Source organism: Brachypodium distachyon, chromosome 3 (genome assembly GCF_000005505.3).
Source record: "Brachypodium distachyon strain Bd21 chromosome 3, Brachypodium_distachyon_v3.0, whole genome shotgun sequence".
Lineage (NCBI taxonomy): Eukaryota > Viridiplantae > Streptophyta > Magnoliopsida > Poales > Poaceae > Brachypodium > Brachypodium distachyon.
Genome location: NC_016133.3, coordinates 39,760,695 through 39,775,792, shown reverse-complemented (window position 1 = coordinate 39,775,792; position 15,098 = coordinate 39,760,695). Strand labels below are relative to the sequence as shown.

General features: G+C 45.8%; 3 protein-coding genes and 1 non-coding gene across 5 annotated transcripts; 1 reads left to right on the top strand and 3 right to left on the bottom strand.

Annotated features, from left to right (window-relative positions):
• Positions 1-4,544: 4,544 nt before the first annotated feature.
• Positions 4,545-5,974, bottom strand: LOC100824095 (peptide-N4-(N-acetyl-beta-glucosaminyl)asparagine amidase A). The gene is made up of 3 exons (XM_010238415.1): positions 5,908-5,974; positions 5,252-5,478; positions 4,545-5,186 (listed from the first exon to the last, which is right to left on the bottom strand). The coding sequence occupies exons 1-3, from the start codon at positions 5,972-5,974 to the stop codon at positions 4,545-4,547; spliced, it is 936 nt and encodes a 311-aa protein (XP_010236717.1).
• LOC104583720 lies at positions 5,884-11,005 on the top strand. Of its 2 annotated transcripts, XM_024460615.1 has the most exons (6): positions 5,884-6,336; positions 6,444-6,513; positions 6,658-6,847; positions 7,611-8,734; positions 9,380-9,449; positions 9,553-10,999. In XM_024460615.1, the coding sequence occupies exons 1-4, from the start codon at positions 6,125-6,127 to the stop codon at positions 7,775-7,777; spliced, it is 639 nt and encodes a 212-aa protein (XP_024316383.1). In that variant the 5' UTR covers positions 5,884-6,124; the 3' UTR covers positions 7,778-8,734; positions 9,380-9,449; positions 9,553-10,999. The 2 variants fall into 2 exon arrangements, with proteins under 2 accessions (XP_024316383.1, XP_024316384.1); XM_024460616.1 differs by lacking the exons at positions 5,884-6,336; positions 6,444-6,513; positions 6,658-6,847 and having other exon boundaries at positions 7,786-8,520; positions 8,635-8,734; positions 9,553-11,005.
• A 641-nt stretch (positions 11,006-11,646) lies between these two features.
• TRNAA-CGC lies at positions 11,647-11,719 on the bottom strand. Its single transcript has one exon. It is a non-coding gene; the product is annotated as a tRNA-Ala (tRNA).
• A 1,059-nt stretch (positions 11,720-12,778) lies between these two features.
• On the bottom strand, positions 12,779-14,410 carry LOC100846527 (dormancy-associated protein homolog 3). The gene is made up of 3 exons (XM_003574531.4): positions 14,020-14,410; positions 13,423-13,540; positions 12,779-13,237 (listed from the first exon to the last, which is right to left on the bottom strand). The coding sequence occupies exons 1-3, from the start codon at positions 14,267-14,269 to the stop codon at positions 13,210-13,212; spliced, it is 396 nt and encodes a 131-aa protein (XP_003574579.1). The 5' UTR covers positions 14,270-14,410; the 3' UTR covers positions 12,779-13,209.
• Between the last annotated feature and the right edge of the window lie 688 nt (positions 14,411-15,098).

The following is a 15,098-nucleotide window of genomic DNA, read 5'->3' as shown; positions in this document are numbered from 1 at the left end:
TACCCATCGTGAGTATGCATTTCTTGGACCAGCCACACTCCGTTTGCATACACGCCACCATAAAAACTCTTGCTCCTTCACCCATTGTCCATTGAAGTAACGACCAGTTACGAAGCCAATGTGTAATATATGACCGCAAGATAGATTCAGAAGTATAATGATAAATGTATGGACAACAAAATAGATGTTGTCTCTTTTAGGTCACATATGGACTAGTTATGCTTGTCTTACTCTAGCTAGGTGCATCCTGGCAGGGAAAAGCAACGTGCCAAGACGACAACGTAGTGGTCATGACTCATGTATGAGGTAGCTCTAGATATACTAACGGGACGGATGGATGATGCAACGAGAAGAAGGCGCTCCAGGAGAGGCAGCCAAGGCAGGACGTCATGAGAACTTCGGATTGGGACGCAGAGTATGGTCGGCCGCTCCTAGCTAGTACTCGCTAGCTAGGCAGCACAAAGATTCTCTTTTGTTTCTACACTGCTAGAGCCACCCTCCTTTCGGCAATCAAAGAGTGGATATTTGTACTGGAGTAGTATTTTGGGGGAAATGTGATGTTTTTTTTTCTTGTGTGGGTGGAAAGAGTACTGGAAAACACCGCACCATGACTAGCAATTCCAAAAATTGATATATGAGGTGATCAGCGTAAATTCAGTTAAGTTGCAGTATTTGACATCTAAACTCCATCTGTAGAATAAAAAGAAGGTCCTGCAAAATAGATAGATTTACGGTGTGGTGGTGGAAATGACAAATGAGTTTGTCTGTTTTCTGAAACATATATGCTAAGGGTAATAGCAACGATAAAGTCTCCAAAGGTTTAGAAAATTTTGTGCAGGTATCCACCAACGTCACTCTGTTTAGTTGTTGGGGGAGGGAGTAATTGGCTATTTAGGTGAAGTAGCAAACCAGATTAGCTTTATCAAAAGGTTCTTTGTGTATTAACTTGGACAGATTTTTTTTTATATATATGCATGTCTCAACCGACAATATTTTCAGATCTTAACACCTGCTGATAACTGAATCATCATACTATACACAAAGTAATTTGGAAGAAAGATCAAAGGTGCACGTCTGATTGGGACGCCTGCATGTAGAACGTGTCAGCATACACATATCCTTCAGCCAGAGATCCTTAAACTTGCAACCAAATGCATAATACTATGCATTAACAAAATAAAAATGCAAGAGTCGCTTTTATTAAACAAGTTTACTCATGTGGTTCAGTAAATATAATGCTTGATTAGGCATTAAGATAGCTTATTGGAAGACCATTTGCCAGTGTCTTGAGGCGTTTGTCTGACCGGCCTGCGGGGCAGCGCATTAGTCTCTTTGTGATATATTTCTTTTTTTCCGTTCTGGTTCAGTTATGATTGTGATATGTAGTCCATGACAAACCAGTGGGACTTAATTAAAAGGAATCATCATATTTTCGTATCTGTTCTTATGGCTGAACCCTAAGCCTAAGGTCACCCTGATGAATCACCATAGGTTCACCAGAATAATCCAACATACTTAGTTAGCACACGTCAGTGAGTCAGTCTTGCCAACTGATTGACTGAGCCGACGGAGACCATGTACGTCAAACTGGTCCTGAGATCTTCAGAAAACAACAAAGACTTCCTGAACACCAGGAAGAACAATCCATCATATGGTCTGAATAAATCAAATTAATCGGCAGCGTGTACATCATACTCTCACCGAAAACTAAACAGCAAACCAAGTCATCTCTACATTCGATCACGGAATCGTCGACACGTACACGGATCAAACCAAATCACGGGGTGGTTGTAGAAAGTTAATCAATACATATAGATCTCTGCACTGCTGATGGGAAATGGAAACCGGTGTCAGCTCTCAAAGCAAACGTGAAAGCAGTTCATCTTTCCGTTCCATCCTTTTTCCTCCCGACGATTTCGATCATATTCTACAACTTCCTTTTGGGCTTTGTGATGAGAATGGTTAGCACTAGATTAATCCGGAGAGAAAGAGATTAAGGCTTGGTCTGTACGTTTGCTCTTGTTATGCCTCTAGAAGATGAGATGGGATGAGATGCTGGTCGGAGCCAGCAGCTAGTAGAGCATGTCAGACATCCACCAGGAGTGAAACGACAAGCGAAGTTGTTGCCCGGCGAATTCATCGTTTTATGTCACTAAAGCGATTAATTCGAGCTTTTATCGTTGGGTACAAATTAACAATGCCGGCTCGAGGATCACACGGCTAATGCTTTTTGGACGTGTGTTTGATGTTAATTTTTGTTGTTTTACTTTGAGCAGACTCAACTGCTCGCAGGGAAAAGTTAAAAATGATGGTAGATGGAAAGCAGAACGACAAAAGCATCGGCTTAAATACAAACTTTGCTGATTGATTGTTGTGACTCAGGGGTAAAAAGGCTGATGTAGAATTGGTAAAGGGTGGTAAAAGTGAAAACTATTAGTTAAGTTGACCTCACAGAAAAGAAGAGGTTGTTGCAATTGCAACCTTCAGGTAGCTGAGGAGTAAAAGTGACTCGTCAGATACGGCAAGCGAGCGGCATCTTTAGCTGATCGATAACGATATTATGGCAGTACGAAATATGAATCGGACATTTACCAACCATGTATAGCGATGCTGCCGGAGTAGAAGTCCACAGGTCCATCAGTCTCAGTTAGTTCTAGTCTGGCACTGCCGTTCTACTTGGTTCAGAAGGAAAGTACGTACTATTCCATGGTTGAACTTTGAATTCCATGTAGTAGCATAATTGACTCTTTGACTGCATTCAGTGCTGCAAACATATATACCATCTTAAAGATGCAAGATAGCTCGCGATCATGTCGGTTTGCCCATTCAGATTGGATGAGAAAATTAGGTACGAAATAAGATTGTGGACAGGAACTCCAGGGCTGTGACTACTGACTACAGCCTCCAGCTGTCCAGCGTAATCTAGTGAATGAAAATTTGAAAGCCAGGCAGTAGGACAAATATGGAGTAGGCTCAGGGGATAACAGAACAGAAGTGTTAATTGAGCCCGTGATTGCTGCCACTAACTATGTCCGAGTACTGGCAGTACATGTCTCTTTAGCCGTCGGCTAATGACACCATGACATCGATACAACAAGTTGCAAATTGTTTAGCAGGTGTTTCTGTTCTTTCTAGATACTGAAGAGTGAAGACAGGAAAAGGGATGCAATGGCAACTGAGAACAAGAGCCAAAAGGTCATGCGAAACATGACCCATTGACAGTTTGACACCAGGTGGTAGGCCAGGACTCAGGAAATGCCTGTCAGCACTACCTGGATGCATGGAAAAGACAATAGGATCCTAGACTTCTTTTCCTGGAAACGAGAAGAGAGGATCCGATGTGCCTTCTCATACGTTCTAGTGTGGTCAGGATTCAGGAATCGTACTCGAACGCCACTCGTACGTTCTGAAATTCAGCGAAACTTACTCTCCAGTCTAGCAATGAAGTACTCCAAAAGTTTCACCTGTCCTGACACGATGGATAATTCAAGTCCACTGCTGCTTCCCAAGCATCGCTGCGTTGAACAAATTGTGGCTAGTCTGTTCCGGCTAGCTAAGTTTGTTTTGTATCCTTTTTGTATGGTTCAAGGGGGGGTTTGTGGTCCGCCAAATATTTGCTCTATATCCGTGTTCGATCTGAAATTCTGAATCCCTTTTGTATTCGTTTCTTACCGCATCTGCTTCCATGTTTGTTTTGGGTCCCTTGTTATATTCATTTCTGCTAGCTTTGCTTTTTTTAGAGGAATTCATTTCTGCTAGCTGTGTTTCTTTTTGAAATTACAAGAACGCTCCGAGCAGGCCCGTGCAAACTACAAGCCCATCAGAGCACAGCACGGCAGAAAAAGAAAAAAACGCGAGAAGGCCGCAATTCCTCCTTGATATCTACCCGCTGGCTGCCGCCCCCTCCTCCCAATCGCCGTGTCAGGCCCTGCTCAATCAGAAACCGGTGTTCATCTTCATTTAGCACTGTCATTTCTTCAGAAAGAACGTCCAAGCAGCGCCGTTCATTCATCATCCAACGGCTGACATTCAAAGTTACCGATTCATCTTGTTACTGTGTGGCGTCACTTTTTGCCGCTTCTCTCTTTTACGTGTTGCTTTATGTTTTACTGCTTTCTTCCTTTAAATAGCTGTAAGAGCGTGGAGCCCTAGACTTTGGTTCCCTTGTGTAAACCCTAGCCACCAGAGCCGAGCTAAGAGATATTTCAAAGAGTAAATTTCAAGGAACCACAATTCTCGAGGCAGTTTTCGCACAGAACCACACTTTTTTTTCCAGAAAATCACACTTCTTCGGACTAATTATCTCAAGTGGCCCAAAACTAATGGTTAAGCGCATTTGACACATTTCCTTGCAGGTGGGGCCCACTGTCTGGTCGCATCCCATTTATGCATTAAGCCCCCTACATTTTTCGTTCATTCTTTTTCTCCCCCTTCTTCTTCCTCTTCTCCGGCTGCCACCTCGCCGGCTTGCCGTCTCCGACTGGACCAGCACCTCCGTCTCCTTCTCCGCCTGTAGCTCCACGGTATTGTTCTTTCCTTCATTGCTAAACCCGACCAGGTTGCTCGTCTAGCTCCATCTCCACCTCGGTCATCAAGTTGCCGAGCAAGGATTTGACCCGGCCGCTGAAGGTGGACTTCCTCTTGGTACGGATGTTGAAGCTCTTGTCTAGCAGCTGCGTCGCGTACGCATACCGGCAGGTGATGGACAACCGCGACGTCTTGTACCGGCCCAGCGACGCTTGCACGTCCGACAAGCCCGGGTCGAGCCAGAGGTGTAGGTTGGCGTCCACGAGCCACTCGGCGATGCCGTCCACCACACTAAGGCCAATCTCGTCGGCCTTGCTGTCGATGAGGAGGCCCCGGAACGGGGTGAGCTCGATGTAGTAGGTCGGCAAGTCGAACGCGCCGAGCGCGGACACGGGATGCCAGTAGAGTGGGTTGATGCCGCCCGTGTAGATGACGGGGAACGGCACGAAGGAGCTGGCGAAGTGGTGGTCCATGCTGACCACGATTTCGCGGTACACGGCGTTGCCCCGCGCCATGGTGAGGTTGTTCTCCTGGATGTAGAGGTCCGGTGGGTTGGGGTACCACCATACCAGAACTCGTCGAGCGCGTGGGGTGACATGAACACCTTGATAGGTGTTCGACGGAATGGTCATGAGCCTGGAGTGCGAGTCGGACAAGTTCTGGATGCGAAACCAATAGCATTGTTGCTGGTGGACTGCGAGATCGGTAGGATCAGGTCAGCCACCTGGAAGTACGACTCCGGCAGTGTCGGTGGCACGGGGTCGGGGCTGTCAACGTCAACAGAGGAGGAGGAGCATGAGGAGGAGGATGGTGAAGTTGTGTCGGAGATGTAAGCCGGAGTACCGTGGAACGCGATGCCTTCCGGGGTGGACTTAGCGGCGGTGGTGCGGAGGAGCTCAATGCCGTCGAGCCAAAGGGCGGCGATGCGGTCGTACTGTTCGCCGGCGCATGCTGCGAAGAAGAGGAAGAAGAGGGAGAAAATGAATGAACAAAAATATGCAGGGGGCTTAATGCATAAATGGGATGCGAACTGACTGTGGGCCCCACCTATATGGAAAGTGTCAAAAATGCTTAACCATCTGTTCTAGGCCACTTGAGACAAGTAGTCCGAAAAATGTAGTTTTCCTAAAATAGAGGCACCTGCTGGTACAATCGCCTATTTTTGAACCCCTATTTTATTTTATTTTATTTTTTAAGCCCCTACTTATAACTTTGTAAGGGCTGGCCCCTGCAGGCTACTGGACATGCTCTATGGCCCGTCGGCCCTCCGGTAAAACCTAGCACGGCCCGTCGGCCCCTCGGAAAAAACCTTCCCACCGTAAAACACATCCGCTCCTCAACGGCTGTCTTTCTTCTACACACTTCAGTCCTCCGTCTGACCGTTTCCCTCCCTCCCGCGCTCGTCGCCGGCGCTACTGCCTCCTCTCAATTCGTCGTGGCAGCCCATCAGCCATTCGATTGTTATTCGATTATCAAAACAAAGGAAGAAGAAAGGAGTAAGTAGGTTGTTGATTTCGAATCGGATTAGGACTCAGTTGTGTATTTATATCCAGAGTCTGGGTCTCCTCCTTGTGACCTTCCTTGTTCAATCGCATCCATGGGATCTGCCTTCTCTTCCGCCGTCGACGCTGCAGTTGGCTTGAAGGAACAGGGGCGGGCCTTTGGCCTCCAGGATGGTTTCAATCGGCTGCGCTTCCTGCACCAGCTGAAACTTCCCTTCTGGGACCGGCAGCGCCCAAGCGATCGATGGTTGGCCGAGTACGAGCGCAAGTATCCTCACCTTGTTACCCGCGGCCCGTTCACACCAGAGTATTCTTTCTTCTTCTTCTCTTCTCGCCCCTCCCAGATTGACATGATAAAAATTAAGCACATTTGCAATTCTAATCATAATACGGCGTATCATACATTTTCTACAGACAGCGCAACGCCTACATCGCTCGCCCCCATGCCCACAGCGCCCTCCGCCACTACAATTCCAACAACCCGGTAAGTGATTGTTCGACGGTTCAGCAACCCTTGCCTGGTTCTGGTTTCAAAAGGAAACCTTGCCTAAATTGTTTCAGGAAATTATTACCGTGGATGGCGATTTAATTTCATGCTGTGTCCCCTTCGTGTGCTCTCTTTTTCCAGGGTGCAGAGTTCGAATCCGTCAAGCCTTTGATGTGTGCACGCGTTGGTTTCAGAGATGGGATTTGGTTCCATGTCAACTTTTTGGCTCGGAGGAAGGGTGCCCCACCTGATACGCCCTTGGAACACTTCTTCGCAGAAATTCACTATGGTTGCTTTGACACCCCTTTTGTTGAAACATGCACCATACTAGGTGAGTAAAATACACCTAACCACTTGAATCAAATGATCATTTTCGTGTCATATTGGTACGACATGACATATCTTGTCTCCTAGCAGTGTTGGTTAATGCCGTCTTTGTTCTTTAACTTGTTATGAATATTAATTATGTCATGTTAGTTCTGCCATGTGTCATTGACATGCTACCAAAGTACACATTATTAGTGAAAACCTCTATTTAGGAAAACTTCAAACTTTCAATCTTAGCCATTAGATCTTAAGTAAACATATGAGATTAAAAGTGTAACCTTTGATCACTTAAACATATATTACGAAGAAGAAAAAAGGTCTGGGGTGTTTTCATAAATTTATTAGAGGTTCCACTTTTAATGTGATCCGTTTATTTGAGATTTAATGGCTAGGATTGAAAGCTTTCACCGAATACAGGTTTTCACCCTATACGTTTTAAGGTTGATGGCTTGATGCTGTGTAAACTGGTTGTATAAGCTATATTCTCATTTAGCGTCCCATGTTACCACATGTTGCAACTTTTCAATTATGTAGGAATCAGTTCTTGCACATATTGGCATACATCACCTTGAGTCTCTACATTTATCCATACATCATAACAACACCTTCATCAGGAGTTCATAATGGAAGCTTAATGTGGTACAAACATCATTGCTATGTTTGTCTATACAATATTACACGGCTCTCTAATAATGGCTATATATTGTTTGATATTAACTTTTTCATATGTGTAATTCATAATTACCTTTTTTCTTTGGCATTGACAGAAAAACCTCTGGACCGCTTAAAAAAGAAGTGTGCCTTTTGCAATGGAAGCTTTGAGATTTTGCACCCGAGCGAGGAAGAATTCATTTGTGGAAAGAAGCGCCAGAAAAAGGAGTTTTACCGTACGAGGAACATAGTTCAGAGGGAATTTTATTTCTCGTGGCCATAATTTTTTTGAGGGAATTGCTCGGGGCCAGATAGCTAGCTGTGGTTTTGGATTCTTAATTCACATCATGTACTGGTCTCTACTAGTTAGTATGTTAATATGTGTTGATCATAGCTAGCTATAGTTCCAATGCTTGGTAGACAATTGGTCAGAGGATACAATCAAATATACACTCGTGTATATCATAACATTTAGGCGTCTATCATGATGCACATTGTGCATGGCCCTATTCGCTCGTGCTAGATCGCATTCGGCCAGGGTCTTAGCCAGCCTACCGTGTCAGTCAACTTCCCATACATGTTTTTACAGTTACATACTCATCACTGATGATCAATATAACTCGGTTTTCACATTAGAATTTGAATAAAAGAGGAGAAAAGGGAGGGCCACCACGCTGTTGCCGTTTGCCGGTGGCTCCCTCTCTTTTCATCGGTCCGACCCTTGTCCATCTAGGTGCTGCTCTGTTCTTCTTGATGAAGAATGCACATATGCAATCCATTCAGAGGTGCTAGAATTGGGTAGAGACTGAGGGAGTACTAGCTAGGAGTACTAACCTGATGAGCATCTTCAGACTGCTTGGTTGGTTTGTGTATGTTCTGCATCTACATTGCCATGATGTACCAGCTGAACTAAACTGCATCGATCTTGAGTTGCGGCGGACTGGCGGTGTGCCATTCAGTTTGGTCTGGTCAACCTCTGCTCGGTTAAAGTACTTGTCATGCATCTGGTCGGCTAGATGGTACAAGGTTTGAGCAATAAAGAAATAAATAGGATCGACCATTCTGCTTATGCTGAAGCAGCGACCTGACAGCAGGATGGCTATGGCGTAATTTGATTTATTTATTTTAGTTTTATTACAGGATTGTCACACCTACGCGAAGCAGGGTGAACATCCAAGATACATTCAGCAGTGGGAGGAGAGAACAGACGAAGTGGAGAAGAGAAAAGGAAGAAGCAAAGGTGAGAGCTTCAGCAATTTTGTTTCTATTCAGATTCCATACCAAACAGAGTCCATGACTGGGCTTATAACCACACCCGCAGACAGACACTGACAGTGGGTCCCAAAAGGCCAACTAGTCTTCCAGTACACACCTATGTTGACTCAGTCGTTGGCATACTCCCAGCTGCTTCCTCCTCACTCTGTTCCCCTGCTTCAGTAGTTGCCAGCCTTCCAAAAAAAGCAGTTGCCATGGCTTCAGGTGTCACGAGCCATCAGCAGTGACATTGCCCCCTTCTTGGGCAGAAGCTTGTCCCCAAGCTTTGGCACTTGGATATCTATCGCGCACGACCTGATAATCCTCCCAAGTAGCAACATCGGCAGGTAATGAAGTCCATTTGATCAGCACTTGAACATGTGTAGCTTGGCGACGTTTAACCATACGCCTGCCCAGAATAGCCTCAGGCTCCACGTTCAGTTTGTCCAATTCCAAAGGGACAGGAAAATTATGGTAGATCGGTGTATGATCAGGCACCTGTGCTTTTAATTGGGACACATGGAAAACAGGGTGAACCTGGCTTGCTTCTGAAATTATCCTAGATTTAATTAATATTTTCTGTTGAAATTACTGTTAAAACTGTAATTCTGATGCACATTATTACATGCAGAGAGAGCGACCTGTTTCACGCTCGCCCCCATGTCCATAACGCCCTCCGTCATTACAATTTCAACAACCCGGTAACTCGCTTAACCTTTGCTTGCTTCTGGACTGATCAGCTGGTTGCAAAAGGAAACATATTGATTGTAATGGTAATTTGATTTCTTTTCCTCTATGTTTCAGGGTGCGGAGTTTGATCCTGTAAAACCTTTGATGGCTGTTCATGTTGGTTTTAGAGATGAGATTTGGTTTCATGTCAATTTTTTGGCTCGTAGGAGGGATGCTCCGCCGGATTCCCCCGTGCAGCACTTCTTTTCTGAGCTACACTATGATCACTTTGACAAGCCGTTTGTTGAAACATGTACCATATTGGGTGGGTATCATATTGTTCTTTATTCTCTCTCCATATATTAGTTGCTACCCCTCGTGTTAACTACCTTATCTAGTCAGGTTGTGATCTCAACCATGATATGATAGACCAAAGTAAAGGACAAATCAATCCTCCCTATTCCCTTCTACTTTAAAGGCAACAAGTGAAGGACAGAACAACCTGACATTCCTCTTTCCCTCTTCAGAAATTTCTTTTCTGTACATAACCCTAGAAGGCCATTAGGCCCTGAACAGAGCCAGTCGATTTGTCTTCTTTTAACAACACTATCAGACGGTTGCTAGTGATTAAGCTTATATTGTCTGCACTTTGAATTGCTCAATCTGGTTTTCAGTAGTGAAGCTTCTGAATTCTCCACAGAGCATATATAAATATATAATATACTTGTTCTATAATGTTAATGTTGTGGCATATCAGTTTCACTATTTGTCATTGGCATGTAACTACAACAGTAAAGGAATGATTTCAAAATTTTGCATTTTCATTTAGTTGCCCGTACTGTTGCAGATGCAATTTCAGCTATGCAATTATCAATCTTTGTACATACAAACATTGGCACACATATCACTGTGAGTTGTGACATTTATTCATTCATGCATCAGGGAAACATCTAATAGTCTACCACTGAGAATCTCTGGTGGAAGTTTAATTTGTTGCACTTGTCACTGCCATGTGTTGATATATTGTGTGATTTTGACTTTTTTAGATGTGTAGATCCTAGTTTACCTTGTTTTTCCTTCTGTATTAACAGTGTGCATTTTGCAAGGGTAACTACAGGATTCTGCACCCCAATAATGAAGAATTCGTCTGCGGAAAGAAGCACCAGAAAAAGGAGTTTTTCATGACAAGGAACGTACACCTGTGGACATTTTTTTTTCATGACAAGGAACGTACACCTGTGGACATTTCACTACGTGCCACTAGATAGCTAGATGTTGCTTTGAATTCCCTGATTAGCCGATGTAGTTATCAACAAATGGTGGCGGCGGTCTGTTCACCTTCTGTACAAAACGAAGTGTTTGAAATTTCCAAAACGAAAGGCTGGTCATCAGAAAGTATAGAGATGATTGCCTAAATGTTGTACACACACGATTGTGGCCCTATTTACTCATGCTATGTAAGGGTGTTAGCCAGCCTAATGTGTCAGACTACTCCTTGTACATCTATTTATAGTTTTGTACTCATCCCTGATGATCAATATAACTCAATTGCACATTAGAACTCGAATAAAAGAGGAGAAAAGGGCCTTAATTGGGCAGCACGCCTCGGCGAGCGGTCCCTGCCTCTTTTCCTTCGTCCGGCCCGTCTCCATCTAGGTGCTGCTCTGTTATTGATGAAGAGTGTACATATGGCAATTCATTCGGTGGTGATAGAACTGGGTCCCGAAGAGGTTCTGAGTACTAATCTGATGAGCATCCTTCGGACTGCTTGGTTTGTTTGTGTTTACTGAATGCCTGGGTCTCTACATTGCCATGATGTAGCTCTGAACTAAACCGCATCGATCCGCACCTTCATGGCGCAGTGGAACCGTGGTGGGGTATTCAGTTTGGTCTGGTACGACTCTGATAGGCCAGTCCTTATAAATGATGGTGACCGCTTGTCTAGTTTGTGCACCACTCGTGGTTAGAATTCCATAGCAAAATGGTCCTTTGCCAGGATTGTGACCTGCAAAGCACTGTGTATCCACTCCAGTTACTGACGAATTCAGAAACTGTTTGATGCTGCTGAGGGAACTTATTGCACATCAATGAAGATGTTGAAAGTTAGCATGTCTGCGTGGTCTATGACTCTACCACAGGTGAGAGCTTTGGGCAAGATGAATCAGTCAGTGGAACCTGCGTTATGGACATTACTGGGTGCTTCCTGAGAGCATGATGCTGCAAAAACGTTGGAGACGCGGGGAATCGAACCCCGTGCCTCTCGCATGCGAAGCGAGCGCTCTACCATATGAGCTACGTCCCCTTGCCGATTTCTTCAGGAAGTACATATATAAAGTTTCGTATAGTTTGTCGGTACATCTGAAACTGTGCTCTGCGAGGGGCTAATTCCTAGAGGAATACTGCGGTTGCAGGATGCTCCACCTGCACTGCACATAAGCACGATCTCTCCATGCCAGCCATTTATCCTAACCACCATGCGTCGCCCGCAACCTGACAGCAAGTATGGGGGAGAGGGAAATAAAGAGCAACGGCCTCAGCACATCACTGACGTGCCCTGCCCTGCCCCATATGTATCGTGCAAGCAAAATCTAGCAACACAAGAACCTGCCAGTACGTTCCACTCGAAAAAAGTCGATCTGGTTTTGTTTCTTGACCGGTTCACCCGGGACCAGTACGAGTACGGCCGGCAAGCAGGATGAGTGAGACACGCAGGCGCTCCAGGTTGCTTACAAGGATCGGGCACCAACCTCTCTTGCAGAACCATGCTATGGGTGTCCTACAGAGCCTATACGCCCTCACATGGAATGTTCCAAAAGCCAATCAAACCCAGAGGAATTATGAGTGAACGAATAATAGAGGCCACCACACGGTGGAATCAATGAGACGCTCCCGAACGGGGGATCAGGTCGCAACGGTGCATTGGTTGGTACCATCGTCGTTTTGACCGGGTTTGGCGTTGTTGGTGCCTGCCGCGAGGCAAATCTAGCTCTACCTTCTTGTCCTCGATCGGCTGAGAGTAAAGAACAGCCCGTGCCTTGAGATCGGTTTTTCTAATTAAGCGCTTTTCGGATCAGATTTTCTGTTCTCGGGATAATGATTTCAGTTCAGATGTGACTAGCATCGCATAAGTTCACGTGAATATGTTCAGCGAATAGGGTCCCTTCTTTTCATCTGCTTGGAGACCAATGGAAGGAAGGGCCAATGAATTTCTGGGATTAATCGACGCAGGATGGGACGGAAAGATCGAAGCGCATCCTTTATCCAATTATTAGTTCAGAGATTCCACACCACACTCGTGCAGTCCACACAAATCTTGGTTGGTTCTTGTCCGTAAAGGCAGTTCCATGACGACTCACGACACTTGACATGCAGAATACTAGCATCTTCAGGCTTAGTAGAAGCTACAGAACAGAGTCTCAGTGTTCCTCCTCAGGAATCACTGGACTGTTGAGTGCAAAACAAGCAAAAAAGGACTGAGAATCAGAAGAGCACGGTCACTCTTTGCCTTTTTTTTTAAAACCCCGCGGTGCTCGATTACAGAGAGGGGCCGGTACGATAGGAAAACGAAGCAGGACCGAACACTTGCATTGCAATCTTCATCTTCAATGTTCCTCTTCCCCGGAAGAAGGCAACGCATCTCGATCGCCTCCGGATCTACTACAACTACTACACAGACTGAAGGTCAAGGTGTACATAAAACAGGACGGCTCAGCCACAGACGCTAGCTAGTTAGCTTCCTCTGCTCTGCTCTGCTCGATTTGCTTATTTCGGAAATCCGTTTGTGCCAGTCATTCATCGGTCCAACGAACTGATCACCACCCTGCAAGCACAACAGATCCAGCCAAAGTTAGATCTGAACCACCTAACATGGTGTCATGGTGACCTTATTATTCGCCATGTCCTTTAATTATTAGTATTTATTTGTAGAACGATTATGTATTGATCAATCATTCGTTATGCTGCAAGAATCTGGAAGTACAGAGCGTTGGCGGCATGAAAACACACCAGTCGTACACGGTGGGGCTTCTGGGCCCGACGGCCGCCTCCGCCCCGACGACGACGTCGGCCATCTTGGATTTCCGGCGGAGCGCCCTCCAGCCCTCCCCCCTGGGCGTGGTAGCAGCTGCACCAAAATTCCCCAACACAGCAACAGGTCAGGCGGATTAATTCATTAATCATAGAGATGCATGCACATGTTCTCACTGCTTTTTTTGGGCGAGCCCACGTAATTAATACTACCACTGCCACTTCGATGTTTCTGAATCAATTTGCAGAGGTCAATTAAATTCGATCGAGCACGCTGTAGAAGTTGTTCAGGGAAAGGACCGATTTCTCGAGATGTTTCCCCTGCTTTGCGATACAGGCCACAGATCTCGTGAAGCAACAAATTTTGTTTTCTTCTCCCATTTTCATGAAAGACCCAAGGATCGACGCATCAAAGAAATCTACAGAAGTGAAGTGAGCATGGGGATTTGGAAAATCAAACCGCACGGATCTACACCGCGCAGTACAAACAAACCTATCCTAAAGAAACGATTTTTTCCGTCCTGGGGAAGAAGGAGGGGAACGCAAGAAACAGAGGCGAGCGAGGCGGAGGCCCACCTGCAGCGAACGGGGAGTCCGGAACGCTGGCGGGGGACGACGGCACGGAGCTCGACTCGCCGGACGGGACGGCCAGCGACGGCGGGCGTGCAATCGTGATGCTACGGGTCACCGCCGGCGCGGCGGCCGCCACCGCCGTCGACGAGGAAGACGAAGGGGAGAAAGAGGAGTACTTGCGCAGCTTGCCGAGCCCGTGATCCGGCCTTGGGCCGGCCACCGTTTCGTCCCAGAGCTGGTCGAGGAGGCCCATGGCCCGCACGGTACGCGGCTGCTCCCGTGTACGTACGCTGAGACGTATGCGTGTCGTCGCCGCCGTCTTCGTCGTTGTTTGATGGGGGAACCGGAGAGAGGTGAATGGAAGGGAAGGGAGAGAGAGTGGCCTTCGGAGTTCGGAGAAGGAGGAGAGGTGGGGGGTCTTTATAGAAGAGAGGGTGAGGGGTGAGAGAGGGGATTCAGGCGAGATTCAAGGGGTGTTGGTGTAATTTTGGATAGGTGAAAGAACTAGCATTCATATCCTCTTTTCGTCTTCTTCGGACGTGGTTCGGCTTGGCTCGGCTCAGCTTGGCTAGGCTGATCTTTTCGTCTTCTTCGGACATGGTTCGGAGTAGGGGTGGGCATAAAAACCAAGACCGAAACCGGAAACCGAAGCCAATTGGACCGAAACCGAAAAACCGTTTAAAATTTCGGTCAGCAAACTCAAAGAACCGAAATTTGGTCGGTTAATTCAGTAACTCGTCTCGGTTAACCGTAAACCCAAAGAACCGAAGTTCATCGTTGAATCTATAAAATTTAATGTTTTCATTGTATGTTAGATGATATTTACTGGCTGCTGTCATTACGTGTGTCTGTGTCACACCAACATTACGTGTAACTTAAATTTATTTTCTGTTGTAAGTAGAAGATTGAATTAAATTTGTTTTCATTATTTTTTTTGCCGTAAACACAATGTTCGGTTAGTTCGGTTCCGAACCGAAATTCGACTTCGATCCTCATATTTAAAGAACCAAATTTCATGAAAAGCCGAAAAAAACCGAAATTTCGGTTATAACATAACGCCCACCCCGAGTTCGGAGTACCAT

Bases quoted from the DNA above. Each gene is read 5' to 3' on its own strand.
- LOC100846527 (XM_003574531.4), bottom strand. From the start codon at position 14,269: ATGGGCCTCCTCGACCAGCTCTGGGACGAAACGGTGGCCGGCCCAAGG. The intron at 13,541-14,019 runs GTGGGCCTCCGC...ATTTTGGTGCAG, and splicing joins GGACTCCCCGTTCGCTGCAG to CTGCTACCACGCCCAGGGGG. The intron at 13,238-13,422 runs GTGTGTTTTCAT...TTGTGCTTGCAG, and splicing joins AGCCCCACCGTGTACGACTG to GGTGGTGATCAGTTCGTTGG.
- LOC100824095 (XM_010238415.1), bottom strand. From the start codon at position 5,974: ATGGGCTGCCACGACGAATTGAGAGGAGGCAGTAGCGCCGGCGACGAG. The intron at 5,479-5,907 runs GTCAGACGGAGG...TCTTCTTCGCAG, and splicing joins GCGCGGGAGGGAGGGAAACG to CATGCGCCGGCGAACAGTAC. The intron at 5,187-5,251 runs GTGGCTGACCTG...TTTCGCATCCAG, and splicing joins TGCCGGAGTCGTACTTCCAG to AACTTGTCCGACTCGCACTC.
- LOC104583720 (XM_024460615.1), top strand. From the start codon at position 6,125: ATGGGATCTGCCTTCTCTTCCGCCGTCGACGCTGCAGTTGGCTTGAAG. The intron at 6,514-6,657 runs GTAAGTGATTGT...CTCTTTTTCCAG, and splicing joins ACTACAATTCCAACAACCCG to GGTGCAGAGTTCGAATCCGT. The intron at 6,848-7,610 runs GTGAGTAAAATA...TGGCATTGACAG, and splicing joins TGAAACATGCACCATACTAG to AAAAACCTCTGGACCGCTTA.